At 47.6% G+C, this 21,579-nt stretch overlaps 1 protein-coding gene across 1 annotated transcript in view; it reads left to right on the top strand.

Annotated features, from left to right (window-relative positions):
* LOC310953914 (attractin-like protein 1) overlaps positions 1-21,579 on the top strand; it is a gene marked incomplete at its 5' end in the record, with an annotated part of 258,550 nt that overhangs the window by 71,548 nt on the left and 165,423 nt on the right. Inside the window, one exon of the mRNA XM_083923179.1 lies at positions 6,828-6,880. Coding sequence (XP_083779305.1) covers positions 6,828-6,880 — 53 coding nt within the window. The remainder of the gene's footprint in view (positions 1-6,827; positions 6,881-21,579) is intronic.

Raw genomic sequence — 21,579 nt, 5'->3', positions numbered from 1 at the left:
CCTCTCTCTCTCTCTCTCTCTCTCTCCCTCCCCCCTCTCTCTCTCTCTCTCTCTCCTCTCTCTCTCTCTCTCTCTCTCCCCCTCTCTCTCTCTCTCTCTCTCTCCCTCCCCTCTCTCTCTCTCTCTCTCTCTCTCTCGCCCTCTCTCTCCCCCCGTCACAGCACTGTGTGTTTTGCTTGACTCACTCCAAAACGGTGTGCCAAGTCGAGGGCCGTTTGTTTGTCGTTTGATTATGAACGAGCCATTTCCCCCGCGGGGGCGGACGGTTAGCGCGCCCAGGTGACATCAGGTGTGTGGATGCATATTTGAGAGTGTGTTCGGTGCAGCGTCACACATAATGGGGCCATTAGGTAAAGCAGTTTGTGTGTGTGTGTGTGTGTGTATCTTTGTGTCTACGTACGTGACTATATTGTCTTTTTCTCTGGTACTGGGATTTGTGTGTCTTTCTTTCCTCTTCTGTTACATTCAGACTAAAGAGAATGATGGAGGAGGCGTTTCTTTCCCTGTTGGGCGTCACCTCACCCCAGACCCCACTAACATCTGAAAGGTTACACTCGGTATTCATTCCTGTACAAATGACTCTGCAGGGGTCACGGGTATTTAACGGCTCTCCTTCTCAGGTGTGATGCACATTGCCAAAAGGGCCTCACACACCTTTTACACACCAATTCATTTGCACGTCAATATACGTTTTCCAGCGGTTGTTTTTGTTGTGAGTACTGTTGCAATAAAGCAACGTAATGTATTTATTTGAATTCTGAGATTTCACACCATGAATACAGGCATGAATAGAATAAGGGTGCACTCACACTGTCCATCCGTACGGTGCCCAAGCATGTTTCACGGTTAAAGTCTGGTTCCTTTGACCAGTGTGAGTGCAACCGTACCACGTCTAGGAGCGGCACGCTTGCCGTCCACGGCCCGTTTGGGAGAGGTGGGCTTTAGTAAAGCACGTTTGCACGTGTACGAGCACGAGCGTGCGCACGTGTACGAGCACGAGGCCTACGGCGGTTCTGAGGTCATTTCCTGTGCGCCTGTTGGGACGTAGAAAAAAGAAGGAGGGACCATGCACGGACATTTCAAACAATGGCGGTGAAAGGTTCACGTTGGTGTGATGCGGAGGTGGAGTGTTTACTGCAGATTTGGTCGATGAAAAGATTCAAAAACAGTCGACAAGACGCACAAAAACTCTGAGGTCTACGGAAAGATCTGGAAACAAAGCCACGCATCGCCATGACGTCATCAATGCGTGTGACGTGTTACGGCGTGATGACGTATAGGCAGCAAGAAGCATTCTCCGAGGCCCAGGTAGTGTGAGTACAAACGGGCCTGGAGGGGGGGACAAGGACCCTAAAGCACGGGCACGGTACGGAGGAACAGTGGGAGGGCGCCCTTAGAGAAAAGATCTGTATTGTCATTCAAAAATAATAGTGAAGAGCAAGTAAGTCAGATAAAAATGATGATATAAGTAAGGTGTGTATGAGTGTGGGGGTGAGGATCGCACCATATCCACTCCTTTTGTTCCTACCTTTCACAATAAAAGCCCTAGACTGCGTAAGTGTTGGTCAACCCGGCAGGCCGAGCACATGAATATATGAATATTCGCAGGCGAGTTTTCAGACTGAGACGTTCAGTCTGTTTTTAATGCTACTCTCTGTCCGTCCATCTCAGCCCTCACACATCAGTTAAAGTAGTTTTGTCGCCTTAACCCAACCAAGTATTTCCATTTGACAGCGTTAATGTTTAAGACTGCGACTGTTGTAGCGATATGTCGTTCTGGGCAGAAGAGCAGTTTTGTGGTTTCATGTTCAAATCCCATCTGAAGCCGTCGTGCACCGTGAGAGCACCGTGGATCGTGCACCGTGCGTGATCAGAAGCAGCTGCTACAGACGGCTCACAGCGTGAACGGGACGCTCTGTGCCTGAGCTACAGATTCTCTACAGACTGAGTTTCCTTTCAGATGTTCCCCTGCTGTTTACTGTGGTCCCAGTTTACATTCACAGCACTCATGAGTCGTCTGTTTAAAGCCAAACCTGCATGGACTCTTTACTTTACCTGAGCGAGTGAGAGACTTTCACTCTGCTGAGCTCTCTCCTCTTTATTTATTTGTGTTGATGTGACTTTAATTGGCCTCCTCTCCAAATGTAGACGACTCCACTAATTGCGGCTAATTTGCATCTTTTCGTTCTGTCTTGACTGTGGAGAGTGTTTGTGTTTGTTTGTGCGTGTGAATATTTGTCATTTTGAATGTTGCTCTGCAGAGTTTGACGTAGTTTACTGTCTTACTAACGTCACAACCGGCTCATTCTATTTTTATAAACAAAAAAACAACTGAAACATATTTGCATTGCTCCAATAAATGACACAAACACAAGCAGGACCAGAATCACCGCAACCTTTAATCTCCAATGTGTTTATCTTTGCAGAGGTTTACAGGAACAGCAAGCAGAGCACTTGTCACTTACGCGTGTGTGTGTGTGTGTGTGTGTGTGTGTGTGCGTGTGAGCTGAGTCAGAGTGTGTTTTAAGTGATGAGGCAGTCCAGTCCTGCGTGGCCCTTATCTCGTCCCCATTAGGCCGTTTAAGCAGCTTAAGTGTCCGTCCACTCTTTGTCAGCGCTCTGCGTCCAGGACTCGTGTCCCCCCAGAGAGGCTCTTGTGTCGCCGCTTACGTAGCCTGCTCATCCTCCTTCTTCTCTGAGCACATACATGCATTTAAAAACCTGCATGTGGAGAGTGTGGCTGGACACGGTCAGGCGACACCAGATCAGTTATTTAGGTCTAATCTGGCCGGTGTGTTATTGTTTTATAGATGGAATATAAGCTGCACTTTTCTCTGTGTCAGTGGTTAAATAGCAGCAACGTGTGCATGTAAGCTGGCTCTCTGACTAGTGTGCTAACGTGTGAGCTAACAAAGTGAAATCAAAGCAGACTTTGTTACTTAATATTAATTAATTCATTCATCTGATCCCAGCTGACATCGGGTGTGAGGCGGGGTCCACCCTGGACAGGACGCCAGTCTATCACAGGACACATAGAGACGAACAGAGACAGACAACCATTCACACCTACGGGTGATTTAGAGTCATCAATGAACCGAACACCTGCACGTCTTTGGACTGTGGGAGGAAACCGGAGAACCCGGAGAAAACCCACGCAGAAGGGCCCCAACCAGGATTTGAGCCAGGAACCCTCTCACTGTGAGGCGACAGTGCTAACCACCACACCACGGTGCCGCCCTGAATATCAATATATATTTTTTTAAATCTCTAAAAGAAAGAGAAGATGACAGTTACAGATCCAAACAAACGCGGGAGAATGGCGACAGTCAAACCTCCCAGACCTCGCTGAATCTCTATCAGCTGTTGCTCTGAACCTGACGGCTGAACTCCTCTAAAGGGCAGAGACAATATTTTTTATGTGTTTGGACACAAAACAATGTTTAGTGATTAAAAAATATCTGATAAAAGTCTTTCACAGATCATATTTGGCTGTGAAGAGATCGCATTTATCACAATGGATCTGATTTTGTTGAAATGGGCTTCGTCCTTAACCGCTCCATTGTGTTTAGAGTCTGAGTCCCCCGGAGACGCCAACGCCAACGCCGCCGCCGCCAACGCCCTCCATCCAAGTCTCCTCTCTGCTCCTTTAATAAGCTTCACTTCTTTTTCTTTGTCTTTCCTTCTTCACTTCTTTCTTTCCAATCTTTCCAATTTTGGTCCTTTTCACTTCTCTTACCTTTCCTTTCTTCTCTCCTTTCATTCCTCTTTTCCTTTCTTCCTTCTATCCTCCTTTTTTTTACTTTTCCTTTCCTCGTTTCCCTCTTTCCCTATCTGCTCTTTAAGACTAAAACCTTCCAAAATGAAATAAGACAGTATCCCGTTCAGCTTCCTGTCGTTCAGCAGAAATCTGTAACTGTGGAACTCGTCATTCTCTCCAACTGATTCACGCGCTGCTGTCAGAGCGAAAGCATCCTTCTGCTGCTTTTATGGGTTTTACGGTCGGTCGAAAGTCCTGATTCAGGACGGGAGTTCAGCGAGCCGGAGGCGGTTTAAGGCCTCGTCCTTGGCCGGGGGTTTAAAGAAGGATGAAATATTCAGCATCCGGCGCTGCTCTGTGACCCGCCGCAGCTCCACGGGCGAATCCACAAACAGGCCGGCTGTAAACCTCCCCTGCCCTCTTGTTCTCGTTCACTTACTCCTCTTTCCTCTCTTTTTAAATCCCCCCGTCCTCCCTCTGTTTCACTCTGAGACTGGATGCAGGTGGACTCTCTCCATATTTAGTAAAAGCTTGTGAAATATCTGCACATGGGTTCGATAACAAGCTGTTCTTTTTCTTTCTAAATGGCCACGATACAGACTTTCCGTTCAGCTGTTGCAATGTCAACAAACACTCCTGTTATTTTTATTTTATTTTGAAAGCCTTCCAGATGGACGACGTGTAGAGCCACTCAGGACCCGGGTTTCACATCCTGAGTGTTCAGATCACCAGCGTTCAGCTCTCAGCCCATCTGTTCACACGTGCGTGTTGACCACTTGTGATCTGTTTCACTTTCCCTCTGTATACATTATTCATACGTTATAGGAGCATTATACATCATACATACATATATTTACATCTATAATCTCTCAAATCAGGACAGAAACGGGAAATGACTCGTGCAAATGTGCTGCCTAGAGTTTGCCTGTGTGTGTTTTTTGTCATCTGTTCACCCCGGGTGCATTTGATGAACATAGAAATAAAGATGTTTACCTGCAGTTACCTGCCCAGGAGAGCAGAGAGAGAGAGAGAGGGAGAGACAACGCTGTGTTTAACTTTGTTTTAATGTTTCATGCTCACGTTCAGCTCTAATACTGTATATATGCAGTATATGTATATAACTGTCGTGTTATCCCATCCAGAACGGATGTGACGCCTGCGTGTTTATACCTTAAAGACAGGAATAGAAGTGTAGGCGCTTCTACGGTTAAGACCGGATGTGACGTCTGCGTGTTTATACCTTAAAGACAGGAATAGATGTGCACGCGCTTCTACGGTTAAGACCGGATGTGACGCCTGCGTGTTTACACCTTAAAGACAGGAATAGATGTGCACGCACTTCTACGGTTAAGACCGGATGTGACGCCTCGTGTTTTGAATGATCTCGTGGTTTTTAAAACAGGTGACTGATGAAATCGAACGCGTTTCGCTGAAATGACGTGAAGAAGGCTGAAGGGGGAAAAAACAAAGCAAAAAAAAATTAAATTAATATAAAGTGCAACAGTGGCAGATAAAGAGGGGCGGCCTGAGCGACACGGAGACAGACTACAGCGTTATTCACAACGGTCCAACCGTGACCCAGAAGATAATGTTGGTGACGTTGACATTCAAGGCCGTTTTCCAGGAAAACCCTGTTTCTGCTGCTTCACAATAAAAGCTTTTTAATAACTAAGTAACAGAGGACTTTTCCCTTATTATGAATGAGTTATAGTGAATTAAATACGTGTGTTTTACAGTCTCAGGCAGCGTTACAGAGAAACAGGAGTGTCTGCAGTAATATTTCCTCCATGTTCCTGAATTCAGGCACATTTTATTAACCTAAAAATAAAGTTATTGTCCACTGGCGCTCCGCGGGGGTTTCTTTTAAAGGCTGGCACAGAAAAGTGCAAAGAAACAAACGCGGACTTTTACCTGAATCGCGGACAAAGGCGGTGAATGATGACGCGGTTCCTCTTACGGCTGAGACCACGACCCACTGAGGTCTGAGTGGGCGGATCTCAGTGGGTCCTGGAGTCACTCACACCTGAATGAGAGCTTCCACCTGTGATCCGTAATTACTCTGCCTGAGTGTTCGAATGTACGTTATCCTTGAGACCACAAAAGCTTTTGAAACTCCTGCAAAATCATCAGATTTCTACTGTAAATATCTCTTTTTGTACCTAATTGTATTGTGGTGCAGCTGACTGGTCATTAGAGACGTTCCCATCAACCTAAAGGTCACAACTTCCACCCGCAGCCGTCCTCAGCTGTGCGTCTGTGTCAGAGACAATCAGCCTCCCTCTGGTCACAGCGGCTGAAACGCTAAAATGAAATGCAAATGAGTGGCAGGGCCTGATAAACACTTCTTTATTTATTTTTCATGCAGTGAAAAAAAGAAAAATCAGCGGTTGATGAATTTAATCTGAAATGTGGAGTGATTAGTGTTAATCAAAGAGAAATACACCAAAATCACATTTGACCAGGGTTTAAAAACTCACCATGAGTGAACACTGCATTATAAATCTGTGTGTGGTTTTAAAGGTTTATTACGTAGATGAATATTTCTTCTGTTGTGCCTCATTATTGCTGCTCATGCTGCTCTGAACCCTCGCTTTAAACGATTCAGCTGCAGATGCATGAAATCTGTGTTTGAGCAGCAGAGTACGTCAGTGGGTGAGGTGTTGTCATGTTCACCGTGTGCGTGTGTGTGCGTGTGTGTGTGTGAGAAAGTGTGTGTGTGTGTGCGTGCATGCGTGTATGCTTGCATGCGTGCGTGCGTGTGTGCCCCCCTGGGAAAAAAGACTGATGAGACAGGACTGTCAAGGAAAATCACCTCTCGAAGACCCGTGGGAAGACAATACCTGCAGCAAGGCCCCACCTCACACACACACACACACACACACACACACACACACACACACACACACACACACACACACACACACACACACACACACACACACACACACACACACACACACACACTCGAGTCTCAGTAAAAACTGAACCTGTGTTGATTGCTAATGCCTTTGTTCTTTCTCTCCTCCTCTTCTTCTTCTTCTTCTTCTTCGTCTTTTCGGTGTCGTTCCAGATGTGACTCAGAGAACCGTTACCTTGGTAACCCTCTCAAAGGAACATGTTATTGTGAGTATGCTGCAGCCAATACACCTGAGTCTCCTGCACCTCCCTGGCCCCCACACACAAATGCACACACACACACACACACACACACGCACACACCACTCAATCAGTCCCGTGATGATCATCCGAGGAAGGAAGGTGCTCGGGGAAGCTAAATGCTAACTCTGCTAGCCCTCTGTCCCACCGTGTTCGGGGGCTAAAGCATGTCACATGATCCACACGTTCACTCTTCACTCATATGTCGAAACACAAACAAACTTCCAGCACTTGTGAGGAGCTACGAGGAGGAGAAAAATGGGCACAGCTGAGTGTGCCAACACACATATTAGACTGATGTCGACTCTGTGATGCGGGGGTTCTCACAAGAATAGAAAAGCGTATCGCAGCGAGTTCGGAAAGATTACCTACAGTACATTGAGCATCTTCAGCGTCCTCTGAGACCCAGACGTGAACTGAGATCCATCATCCGGACATTTCCTACACTTTATCAGATCAGGCAGTGTCGCCTCTGACTTCGCTCTCTGGGGGCAGAAGGAAAGTATCAAGATACTGAAGTTTTGTGAAATCTGTGGAGGTGTTTGCTTCACTATAGTGACTTCAGCTCACTGTGAGTAACGTTGAGTAATGTCACAGCACAGTAAAGACACAAAGAACTCATGTGATCCAACAAAAATGTCCGTCTGACTGAACCTTTCCTGTTTCCTGATGCTCCGTGGAGACTGAAAGTGTCGACCGGACACTTTCTGCTGAGACGCCGAGGCTTTGACGTCGTTCTGTTGCGTTAAGCTACTTGAGTTTTACGGTCGACGCACCGATAGTTTCCCTTTAGTTTCAGCCTGAAATGATCCCAAACTTTGTAAAACTTCCTGTCCTCTCTTCTCTCCGCCCCTCGCTCTTTCCCCTCGTCCTCCACTTTGTAACCGGCACCATCACGTCCCGTTCCACGGCGTAGCAATCATCCGTGTGGAAACACAGCGCGCTGAATATTTACATTTAATTAATCAGTTAAATAAAGCTTAGATGCAGGGATTTCTAGGAGTCTAGTTATTTGTGCTTCTTGAGGGATCATGCAGACGATTCTGCAGTTAGAAAACAAGTCGTGAGAACAAAGTTTAGTGAATGAATCTCATCTTCTCACCGCTTCTGTCCTGAGGATTTTGATGTTTCACAGTTCTTGACGCACTTCGCATGTGTCTTTGAATGTCAATTCAATTTTATTTACAGTGCCAATTCATAACATAAGTAAGTAAAGTGATCTCAGGACACTTTACAGAGTAGGTAAAGACCACACTCTATGACTTATTTATGATTTACAGAGACCCAACAATTCTCCCGTAGAGTACGGTGGCGTTGAAAACCTTCACTATAACAGACAGGAACGTCAGACAGACCCAGCTCTGTGGAGGACGCACATCTGTCTGCACCGGAGAGAGGAAGAGAAGGAGAGAGAGAGAGAGAAAAGACGGACAGATGGACAGAGAGAGACAAAGACAGACAGATGAACAGAGAGAGACACAGACGGACAGACAGATGGACAGAGAGAGAGAGACAGACAGATGGACAGAGAGAGACAAAGACAGACAGATGGACAGAGAGAGACAAAGACAGACAGATGGACAGAGAGACAAAGACAGACAGATGGACAGAGAGAGACAAAGACAGACAGATGGAGAGAGAGAAAGACAGACAGATGGACAGAGAGACACAGACAGACAGATGGACACAGAGAGAAAAGACAGATAGATGGACACAGAGAAAAAAGACAGACAGATGAACAGAGAGAGACAAAGACAGACAGATGGACAGAGAGAGACAAAGACAGACAGATGGACAGAGAGAGAGACAAAGACAGACAGATGGACACAGAGAGACAAAGTCAGACAGATGGACAGAGAGAGACAAACATAGACAGATGGACAGAGACAGACAGATGGACAGAAAGAGACAAAGACAGACAGATGGACACAGAGAGACAAAGTCAGACAGATGGACAGAGAGAGACAAAGACAGACAGATGGACAGAGAGAGACAAAGACAGACAGATGGACAGAGAGAGACAGAGACAGACAGATGGAACGAGAGACAAAGACAGACAGATGGACAGAGAGAGACAAAGACAGACAGATGGACAGAGAGAGAGACAAAGACAAACAAATGGACAGAGTGAGACACAGACAGACAGATGGACAGAGAGAGAGACAAAGACAGACAGATGGACAGAGAGAGAGACAAAGACAGACAAATGGACAGAGAGAGAGACAAAGACAGACAAATGGACAGAGTGAGACACAGACAGACAGATGGACAGAGAGAGAGACAAAGACAGACAGATGGACAGAGAGAGACAAAGACAGACAGATGGACAGAGAGAGACAAAGACAGACAGATGGACAGAGAGAGACAAAGACGGACAGATGGACACAGAGAGACAAAGACGGACAGATGGACAGAGAGAGAAAAGACAGACAGATGGACAGAGAGAGACACAGACAGACAGATGGACAGAGCGAGACAAAGACAAACAGATGGACAGTGAGAGACAAAGACGGACAGATGGACAGAGAGAGACACAGACGGACAGATGGACAGAGCGAGACAAAGACAGACAGATGGACAGAGAGAGAAAAGACAGACAGATGGACAGAGAGAGACACAGACAGACAGATGGACAGAGCGAGACAGAGACAGACAGATGGACAGTGAGAGACAAAGACGGACAGATGGACAGAGAGAGACACAGACGGACAGATGGACAGAGCGAGACAAAGACAGACAGATGGACAGAGCGAGACAAAGACAGACAGATGGACAGAGAGAAACAAAGACAGACAGATGGACAGAGAGAGACAGAGACAGACAGATGGACAGAGAGAGACACAGACAGACGGATGGACAGAGCGAGACACAGACAGACGGACAGACTGTTCATGTCCAGGACTCTCGTTCTCCTGTTTCCAGATGCTAGCAGGGATCACATTGACTTCGCTCATTTGCAAAAAATTGCCGGTTCTCCTCTTTAAAGGGCAGACGGAGGAGGAACGCTGCGGCCCGGACAGATGTTTTGTGGCACACAAGCACATGCACCCTCGATTCTGCATCACACACACACACACACACACACACACACACACACACACACACACACACACACACACACACACACACACACACACACACACTCACGTTCAGTCTACAAATGGCCATCACGGGGGTTTAATGTTATAGCACAGTAGAATAAAGTTCAAGTCCTGTCAATGTCAATAGCCCTCCAGCTCGAGTGGGGCTATTATAGTTTGAATGAGGAGGGCTCGAAAGGATACTGCAATCAGAGGAGTCATGGCACAGATTGCGGCGGTCACCTCAGATATGTCTTTGATCCAAAATCAACTTTTATTTTACAATTCATGGCTGGCACAGTTCCCCCCTGTGTGCTGGAGTCAGGACTGAGGGCTGACGGCACTAGATGGCACTAACGCAGTGCCCTTACCCTTAGTGTTGTCAAGGCTTTGTAGACGATGCAAACGCACACAGAGACGCACAGGCTTTTATGGCTCCGGCGGTCCGTAGGTGCCCGGCCTCTCCACATCTCCATGGCTGCAGCTGGAGTGCTGATGCGTCCGGCGACATTATGTTCTGTCATTAATGGCACATTATCTTCTCTGCTGTCTGTGAAGCGGCTGAGTTGTGTTTGAATAAGAGCGAGCACACTCAGAAGCACACACACGGACGCCCATGACACCCTTCCCCTCTCTCTTACACACACACACACACACACACACACACACAGACACAGATAGTGTGTATAAATCACAGATTTAAAAGCCATTCTTTTCCTCGTGCTCTTAAGGGGAAAGCAGCTGCGTGCGTGTCTGTGATTGAGGTAAATATTAGTCTTAAATCTCATTGGAAGGAAGGTTCTGATAAAAATAACATGCAGAGTCCATGAGAGGCAGCACCTGTGATCTGTTTTGATGTGAGGAGACAGTGTCAGCCCTCAGCTGTGGAAAGTCCAGGATGCTCCATTAAAGTTCAAATATACAGAAAATTATTTGTAATAATATATATATAGATATATATATCTCATTTCATCTTCATCCGCTTATCCGGGGTCGGGTCTCGGGGGCAGCAGCTTTAGCAGGGGACCCCAAACTTCCCTTTCCCGGGCCACATTAACCAGCTCTAACTGGGGGATCCTGAGGCGTTCCCAGGCCAGTGTGGAGATATGATCTCTCCACCTGGTCCTGGGTCTTCCCCGAGGCCTCCTCCCAGCTGGACGTGCCTGGAACACCTCCCTAGGGAGGCGCCCAGGGTTCATCCTTACCAGATGATCCTGAACCACCTCAACTGGCTCCTTTCAACGCAAAGGAGCAGCAGCTCTACTCCGAGTTCCTCACGGATGCTGAACTTCTCCCCCTCTCTCTAAGGGAGACTCCAGACCCCCACCTGAGGAAACACATTTCAGACGCTTGTACCCGCGACCTGGTTCTTTGGGTCCTGACCCAGCTTTCATGACCACAGGTGAGGGTAGGAACCAGGACTGAGCGGTAGATCCAGAGCTTTGTCTTCCTCAGCTCTCTTTTCGTCACAACGGTGTGGTAGAGCGACTGCAGCTCCGCCCCCGCTGCTCCGATTCTCCGGCCAAACTCACGCTCCATCGTCCCCTCACTCGTGAACAAGATCCTGAGGTACTTGAACTCCTTCACTTGGGGTAAGGACTCATTCCCTACCTGGAGTAAGCAATCCACCGGTTTCCCGCTGAGAGTCATATTTATATATATTTATATATATAGAGAGAGAAATATAATCTGTGTACAGTATTAAGGGAACCCTTCCTTCCACGTGTGTGTTTTTAAGACCTAATATGCACCTGGTCGTCCCGTTACTGAGGCTTCAGCAGATCACTTCATCTCTTATCATGTTGTGCTGCCACTTGTATCTCAGCGCACACTTTTATCTGTGCTTACTCATATTAAAGGCCCCCCCCCGAGGGGCTGCCAAATAAATCTGAGGACCGGTGACGTGATCAACAAGAAAACAACACCAATATATCTGCTACTCAAGTGATTTCCCCCGACTCTTCTCTAATCTTTGGCTTTGTCAGCCTGAAACGCTGAATAGTTGAACCTCTGCAGGCCTCCCTGAACTACTCAAAGGAAAAACAAGCCGACAGGGGAATGTTAGTTTGGGTTTTACTAACAAGAAGTCCAAATCAAACAGTGCTTCACTTTCAAAGCTCCACAAGCTGAAAAGGAGGTAAATCAGGACTGAGGCCACAGGTCCAGCACACGGACCTTTAGAGCATTGAATGGGACACTTAGGGCGCACTCACACTGTCCTCCTGCACCGTGCCCCGTGCTTTAGGGTCCTTGTCCCCCCCTCCAGGCCCGTTTGTACTCACACTACCTGGGCCTCGGAGAATGCTTCTTGCTGCCTATACGTCATCACGCCGTAACACGTCACACGCATTGATGACGTCATGGCGATGCGTGGCTTTGTTTCCAGATCTTTCCGTAGACCTCTGAGTTTTTGTTCGTCTTGTCGACTGTTTTTGAATCTTTTCATCGACCAAATCTGCAGTAAACACTCCACCTCCGCATCACACCAACGTGAACCTTTCACCGCCATTGTTTTAAATGTCCGCGCATGGTCCCTCCTCCTTTTTTCCACGTCCCAACAGGCGCAGAGGAAATGACCTCAGAACCGCCGTAGGCCTCGTGCTCGTACACGTGTGCATGCTCATGCTCGTACATGTGCAAACGCGCTTTACAAAAGCCCACCTCTCTCAGGCGGGCCGTGGACGGCCAGCTGGCCGCAGTTATGCGCGGAGCGGTTGCACTCACACTGGTCAAACGCACTAGGCTTGACCCGAAAGACCTGTTTTGGCCCGGTGCGGAAGGACAGTGTGGGTGCACCCTAAGCAGGTAGTTCTCTACTTATTTACTTACAAATCTGATTGTGTTCTTTCCCTAAAACAAGTAGATTTGTTTGAATTCACAATGTATGGAGCAAAACAGGAAGTTAAATTACATGCGAATAGCTTAAAATGTGTTGATGTCATGCAAAGTGTCCTTAAAAGTGGCACCTTCCCATGATAGCGGTGCGTCGAGGGGTGGGAACTTGTGAGGATGGTTGGATAAATGCGGGGGAGATCCTGGAAAGGGGGAGTTGAGTGAAAAACAAATATTTCCCAGACACAGAAATGCTTTGTTTGGATCTTGTAAGGCAGCAATGATCCATGAGTATCTCCCTCCCGCTCCTCCTGGGACCCGCAGCAACCTTTTTACTTTTCGTCTGGATGTTCACCAGGTCCCAGGACACAGAGCTCCCTGTCAGCGATGGATGGGTCTCTGCAAACTTGCTTATCAGTTCTCCGCACCACGGTGCACGGCTGGAAAGAACAAACTACAGCAGCCTTTTATAAGGGTTCATAAATAATGTAGGCTGTGGACATAACATTAGCACAACTATCAGTAATCAGTGCTTTATTAGGCTAATCAAAACTTAGGTTTAGCCGAACTTTAGTGACAAACAGTGCTCATAATTGGTGACATGCGGTGACCCCAGACAGCCCTTATCGATGCTCCGTAAAGCAGTGTTTCACTGCTGCTCGAGACGACAAGGCTGGATTTATTCCATCGAGCGGCCGCCGTGACACCGAACACTTCCACAGAACCGAAAGAGCAGGAACAAAGGTCAAGCACTCGCCTCAAACCCCTTAAAGGTGAAGAGGAGGTCGTTATCCAAACCCAACAACCACTGAAGGTCCAACAGCTTCATATCAAAAGTCGAGACCCCAGGACATCTGCTTCTCATCAGACGTGTTCAGCAACCTGCTCGCCTCTCTCTCTCTCTCTCTCTCTCTCTCTCTCTCTCTCTCTGTCTCTCTCTCTCTCTCTCTCTCTCTCTCTCTCTCTCTCTCTCTCTCTCCTGTCTCTCTCCCTTTCTCTATCTCATTCTCTCTCTCTCTCTCTCTCTCTCTCTCTCTCCATCTCATTCTCTCTCTCTCTCTCTCTCTCTCTCTCTCTCTCTCTCTCTCTCCCTTTCTCTCGTCCATTTGCAGAGCGGCTGTACTATTTCAAAGTCAGTTGGAAGCGACTCTTTGAACATGGACTAGTGTCCTAGTGTGTGTGTGTGCACTCCATCACACTGTGGCAGCCGTGTGTTTGGACATTTCAGAGTGAGGGTCCCACAGTTATCCAGATACATGTGATACAGCAGAGTTTGTACCACAGTGTGGGGCAGAACGAGCACGGCCATGGCCTCATACAGTAAACAGGTCAAAATGAAGCAGCTGATTAATGTCTACAGCAGGACTACAGCCTCTAAGACATCTAGTCAACTAACTGCTCATTTTGATGTCGGTTGACTAAGATTTCTTTAGTTGATGTGATCTTTTTCATGCTTTTTTTTTTATTTCCAAGACAAATGGTGCTTTTGATTCTTTGTGGGGAAGCTAATCGATAAGTCGACCGATCATTTATTGAATCGAGGATAATGAGAAGAAAGTAAAGATTAAGGTTAAATAAATTTCCCTGTTGTGGTTAAAAAAAGGCATCATTGACTGACACACATTTCTGTCACAAACCAACACGTTCTCACTCCCACCTCGTCATATACAGACTCTCGGTCGGGGTTCCTCGGCGTCACGTTGAATGCGTCGTTGTTCAGCGTGCATGTATGGTTAGTTTTAGGTAACATAAACTACTTGGTTCGGTTCAGGAAGAGATTTGGGTTCAAATAGGCGTGTCCATCACCTAACCATCCCCAGGAACGTGTGTATTTCTGTAACCGTGTGTTTCACGGCACGCTTCGTCCTTTCATCCACACGTAACCGCAGCTGTTGCTCCTGAAACCAGAGTTTTTAGTAACCAGAGTCCAGGGTGAACTTTTGAGAAAAGTCCAGTTTCAGCCGTCATGTGTGGACAGGAAACCCGAGGAAAACCACAATTTCTTGTCGACATTGTTTGACGTTAAACTGTGCGACGGTAAACACGTTGTAAGTTGTATCCATGGAGACTTGTGAATGTTTCCAGCCTTGTGATTGGCTTAAATGTCCTTCCTGTTCAGGGTGCTATCACCACCTACTGCTTTGGCATGTGCATGACATCGTTTGAGGTGGATTTTGCGGTTTCATGTGGACGGGAAATATTTTTAACCGGGGGCCATAACATAATAAGTTTGGTTTAAAAAACACCCGTGTTCGTGTGGACGAGGCCTTAGTTAAATACTCATGTACATAACTTGATTTATGCAGGTAAAATATGTAGGTCAAATGAATCAACGTTGACTTTACATTGATGTGGGACTGAAGTCTGTATTTGAAGAGTTGGGAGTGAGCGCAGGTTGACCCCCCATCGTAGCTGTACGTCTTAAACTTCACTGGATAAAAACCAAAGCTTAGGAATTTAGGTTTGTCCACACCTGATGTTTGCAGCAGTTTAGCCACATCATGCTTCTTCCACCTACTGGGACGTGATTGTAAATTGTTAAGATAAGTATATAAAATAGTTGGTTGATAATAATAGAGGGGAAAGGCAGCTTCATCATTTAAGCGTCTGACCACTGAAGTCACCGTGAAATACTGCAGCTGAACAAAAGCACGATGTCGTGTCAGTCGCTGAAACGCGTTCAGATATTCGTGATGATGAAATCTTCTCATCAGACTCCTAAATGTGAGTGTCGTCTATCGACAGCAGGGTTTCTCATCTCACTCAGGGATTAAGTGCAGAGAGTGATGCTTTGGTTCACTTAACACTGTCATATTGAACCACCAGTCAATTGATGAAAAGCAACGCTGCCGTTTAATGAGTTTGCCCCCGGTCAGGCTCACATTTCTGAGCAGACATCAGCGGGACAATGCTTTAATGAACCACTGTCACATTCTCTCTCAGTCAGCTGCAAGGGACGTCTAATTAGGCACGACCACCAAGTGTCCCACCACTTCCACTGGGAAAGACCAGCAGTCAGTCGCATTACCAGCTAACACCAGTCAGTGCAGAGTCAGAGCGGCGCGCTGCCCAGAGGCCAGCGTGGAAAGCTTAGTCAGGCGAACGATAGCGGCTCCAATATTTACTGACAGACTCCCAATCCCAATTAAAACGACAATTAGTGATGAAGCGCCAAATAGGACTGAATGATGATGTAATGGCTCCAATCTAAAAGGAGGGGAAATGAAAAGGTTTGATTTTCACGTCTCCAGTTTCTACCACGTATGATTGGATTTGCTCTCATAAATGATATCAAAGAGAAATGAAACCCAAGTCCAGTAAATGTTTGGGGCCAATTCAGACCTCAGAGTAGTTGCACAGCAGTAATCATCAATCAGCAGCGTTCCCGGCCCCGGGGCCGTTCATTAGACCGGGATCTGGCGTCAGTCCAGGACGCCTCAATAGTTGCTGACAGGCGTTCCGTCTGGACGCCGATCCAGCGTGGATTAATTGGCCCGATCAGTCCAAAAACCCTTTTTTTTTATTCTTCTCTCTCCCGATCCAATAGTTTCCCCTTTGACAGACCGCTGCATATTCTGGCTGATTTTAAAGCAGTCTGAGTGAGTTTACGTCAGACACAACGTCGGCTGTGTCTCACATATGTTCGATATATTCAAATCAAACAGGTTCAGCAGAAAAATACAAACTTTACGGACGTTTCTTCTGCCACTAAGTCTGCAGGAACTATTCAAACTGATATAAGAACAATTCAAAGTGGTGAATAAAATTCCAGGTGACACACGTGTGTTTACTTAAACAGGTTAAAAGACATCTCATCTCATCTCATCTTCATCCGCTTATCCGGGGTCGGGTCTCGGGGGCAGCAGCTCCAGCAGGGGACCCCAAACTTCCCTTTCCTGGGCCACATTAACCAGCTCTAACTGGGGGATCCTGAGGCGTTCCCAGGCCAGTGTGGAGATCTAATCTCTCCACCTGGTCCTGGGTCTTCCCCGAGGCCTCCTCCCAGCTGGACGTGCCTGGAACACCTCCCTAGGGAGGCGCCCAGGGTTCATCCTTACCAGATGATCCTGGACCACCTCAACTGGCTCCTTTCAACGCAAAGGAGCAGCGGCTCTACTCCGAGTTCCTCACGGATGCTGAACTTCTCACCCTATCTCAAAGGGAGACTCCAGCCCCCCTCCTGAGGAAACACATTTCGGCCGCTTGTACCCGCAACCTGGTTCTTTCGGTCATGACCCAACTTTCATGACCACAGGTGAGGGTAGGAACCAGGACTGAGCGGTAGATCCAGAGCTTTGCCTTCCTCAGCTCTCTTTTCATCACAACGGTGCGGTAGAGCGACTGCAGCTCCGCCCCCGCTGCTCCGATTCTCCGGCCAAACTCACGCTCCATCATCCCCTCACTCGTGAACATGATCCCGAGGTACTTGAATCAGAGTTAGATATTATCAGGAAGAGTGACTCGCTCTCTTCCTGTTACCGTAACAACGAACAACCAGCAAAACGCCACTGACAAATTTACTCAAACAAAACTTTAAAGACTGATCAGGGAGGTGACCTTCTGTTTAACAGTGTAATGGAAAACTAAACAAAGAGGCGTTCTTAAGGACAGCTGCGCATTCTCTTCTTAACAACTGCAGTCACTACGGCAACCGCAGAGGCACACCACGCTCACCACAGACCAACGGGTCACTGGTGAAGTGGCGTTAACAACGGGATGCTTTCGGCTCAGATGCTGAATCATCAGTGACATTGTTTGCTTCTTTTTAACTGTGAAATGATCCCAAACTTTGGACGTTCTCCGCCTCCTCCAGGCGTTTACGCCACCCTCTGTCATGGTGTGCATCCCCAAAATTGGTCCGTGTGGAACGATGATCCCTGCGCTGAGCAGGCCACGTAACGTGCGAGATAGGAAGTAAATGAATCCTCAAGGCAAACTCTCTAACTCGAGGATTTGTTTGATGCCTAATTGTTTGTAATCAAGTTACTCAAGTTATTGTTTCAGACACAAGTTCATATTCATATCACGTCATCCTTCACTACGAAGCCTGGTTACCGTAGCGACACCATCGTGTCCACTTCACCTGTCTCTCTGTTCCGCTGCTCTCCGTGTGTGTGTGTGTGCAGTGCGATGCCAGAAGAAGTAGAAAAGATTGATAAAAAATCGATGTGGACGCATTTTCAGTGCCGACGTCATCGATTATGACGACCAATCGATGCGGCCCGGGGTGGAAAATTGCGCGTGTAGTTGTTTTCCATCTGTGCTGTTTTGTTTCTGCACAGCGTTGCATCTGATGTGTAACTCCTTCTATTACGCCGTCCCTCCACCTTTACACAAGTATCGATTTACACACGTATTCTGGCACCGTGGCGTGCTGAGAATGAGTAAAATAGTCTCCAGTGTGGAAGCTGGTGAGTGGCGGGACCAGCCCCCCACCCCCTCAGATCGTCGTGCCGCTAAGGAACGGGGAGTTTCTCATACACCGGGGTCACCTGACCTAATGCATACATTACCTCCCGGGTTACCTTGACCTCCATTTATCCCCGACGGTGAATCCATGTCGTCCTTGTGTTCTCCCCCCGCTCGCTCCTAACCTGTTTTGTCAGCGGGGTGATGCTGTAAAGTGTGACCCGTGCTCCGTCTGGCAGGTGTTGCAAATGGAAAATAATGAGTTGTTAACAAGCATTAAATGAAACCTCAGCAGGAGATTGTGACAAACTGACACGGCAGGTAAATTCACGCTTTTTAAAAAGAAAACATTTCTGACTGCCGGAGTATTAGATTACGTTCCGCGTGAGGGCTTTCTCCACCCCCCACCCCCACCCCCGTCATCAGCGTTTGCTTTCACAGAGGCTGAATCAGCTCACATATTATGGAAATAAGATCACCCAGCTGTGAACCCCAGGAATTGACACGGACTATTTCTATTTCACTTCTTCTGGGGACGCTTAATACCTTTAGTGCTACCTTGATGCGACTCATCCGCAGTGAGAATTCTCACACGCACGCGTGTAATTGAGTTTACCTAAGTGAAACCGCAGTCACATTTCTCAGATGGGATTTGTAATTAGCCCAGATGAACTTTGAAACGGGGCTGCTGCTCTTGTTCCTAACAGCCTTGAAATCAAACACGTTGGAAAGCTTTTTTATTTCCTGTTCTTTAAATGCTGCGCTCTGCTTTGTCTGGTCAACACACCTGTGAACGCTCCCAAAGCCACATCACCAACATTGGGGTTGTGAAACAACAGGGAGATGCTTTTCATCGGTGCCCAAAGTGTAATTTGTCATTTCTTGTATTTTAAACCTGATGACGGACGAAGTTTCTTTGATATTCAATCAATAATTTTTAAGCACAATGATAAAAATAGCAGTTAACTGTTGAAATGAGAACCAGAAGGTTAAATACACTGTAATGCGTTTAGTCTGCAGCATTTACACATCAAATTAAAAAGTGTGTCCCACTGACCTACAGCGTTTACTTCACTAAAGGCACGGAGGCACCACAGCGACTGCTTTAACCAGGAAAACGTCTCCGTCCAACGTATGTTTAACAACCTCGGGATCATGTTCACGAGTGAGGGTACGATGGAGCGTGAGTTTGGCCGGAGAATCGGAGCAGCGAGGGCGGAGCTGCAGTCGCTCTACCGCACCGTTGTGATGAACAGAGAGCTGAGGAAGGCAAAGCTCTCGATCTACAGCTCAGTCCTGGTTCCTACCCTCACCTGTGGTCATGAAAGCTGGGTCAGGACCCAAAGAACCAGGTCCAGGTCAGGACCCAAAGAACCAGGTCCAGGTCCAAGCGTGTGAAATGTGTTTCCTCAGGAGGGGGTCTGGAGTCTCCCTTAGAGAGAGGGGGAGAAGTTCAGCATCCGCGAGGAACTCGGAGTAGAGCCGCTGCTCCTTTGTGTTGAAAGGAGCCAGTTGAGGTGGTTCAGGATCATCTGGTAAGGATGAACCCTGGGCGCCTCCCTAGGGAGGTGTTCCAGGCACGTCCAGCTGGGAGGAGGCCTCGGGGAAGACCCAGGACCAGGTGGAGAGATTAGATCTCCACACTGGCCTGGGAACGCCTCAGGATCCCCCAGTTAGAGCTGGTTAATGTGGCCCGGGAAAGGGAAGTTTGGGGTCCCCTGCTAAAGCTGCTGCCCCCGCGACCCGACCCCGGATAAGAGGCTGAAGATGAGATGAGAGAGAATCTTACTTGTTTCCTTCACTGTAAAATCGGGAGCACCGAAGGGTTAAAAGGTTAAAAGTCGGGAGTTGGCCAGTATGCAGGTAGATGCATGCAACCACTCAAACACACACAAACACACACGCACACACACACACACACACAAACACACACGCACACACACACACACACACACACACACACACACGAGAAGTCCCTATCCCTTAAACATAGCATAAAAAAAGCCCCAAAAACACTCTGAAGTAGTTCTGACGACCCTTATGGGATAAACAAGCGAGCAGCAGCAGTGCACGTCTGCCTGGGAGGGAGGGAGGGAGGGAGGGAGGGAGAGATGCTGGGGAAAAATATTGTCTTTGATCTGATGATATCTGCTGCTCGGGCTAACTTGCCATGAAGGCTGAACAAAACAAGGGTGTTTGTCAAACATAATTTGCTTTAGTCTTGGTGACGCCCCGGGACTGTAGAGCTGAAAGGAAGGTGACAACCAAACACTCTCTCTTTCTCTCTTTCTCTCTCCATCGCGTCACACAAAGTTTTTCAGCTCTGCGAGTTGAAAAAAGCTGCTCCTCAGTGTCTCCGCAGACTGCTGCTCTTCAGTGTTAGACACTGTAACAGTACTGGATGTTCTTCTGCAGGAACGTTCAGACAGTTTGTGACATGACTGACTGCCTGCCCTGAACTGCCACAGTCCTCTGCTGCTGAACAGCTCATCTGTGGAACTTTATCAATCATATTGTGTGATCGTGGGATGAACACAGTCCACATTAAATACTTTACTTCGTCACAGTCATTACAGAATTAAGACCTGATGTGTAGTAACAGACTTAAAGGTTGAGTATGGAGAATGAGCAGAACACCGGCATCCAGTGTCTCAAGATCGTAGTCGCACCAACAAAGCAGTGGGGTTGCCAGGTTGGTCAGACCCGGCCCAGTAGCTACAGGAGACCGGAGTCTGTTTGAGCCTGTTTGAACCCGTCCCCTCCAGAAAATCACAGCATCAAAACAAGGATTAGAGGAGTTTGACTGACAGTTAGCCGTTAGCCGTTAGCATTAGCCGTTCCAGCTAAGTGCAGATGAAAGTGATGCTAGCATCAAGGAGAAGCGTAGCCATGTGGGCGTGCGTTTGAATGGCGTTCCTCTCCTTTCTCTCAGTCCATGGAGTGAATGCTCGGCCTATAGTGACTCTGGTTGTTGCCCGTCTCCGCTCACTCAGCTGCTGGGACAAAGAACGCCCCCTTCACTGAGGCTCCCAAGCAGCTGCAGGATTGGCTAAATCCATTTCACCCAGTGCCAGCCTACAGTAGCTGCACCCAACAACAGTCAACCCTGGCAACCAGTGCTATGCTATTGACTGCTACAATGGAGAGATTCTACATATTGTACCTTTAAGTGCCCTGACAGCAGTCAGTGAAGTGATGTAACCACAGTAACACCGTGTCCTTCGTCTGTGAACACACTGGTCAAATCCACGACCACAGACAGGAGCCAGAGTGTGAAAAGAGCAGAATGAGCGCTGCCTTCCTGAGTCTGTTTTCACCTGAGCTGCTCCGTGATTCATCTTTCTC

Source organism: Echiichthys vipera, assembly GCF_963691815.1.
Source record: "Echiichthys vipera genome assembly, chromosome: 11".
Classification (NCBI taxonomy): Eukaryota; Metazoa; Chordata; class Actinopteri; order Perciformes; family Trachinidae; genus Echiichthys; species Echiichthys vipera.
This window is presented reverse-complemented; position numbering and strand designations above follow the sequence as displayed.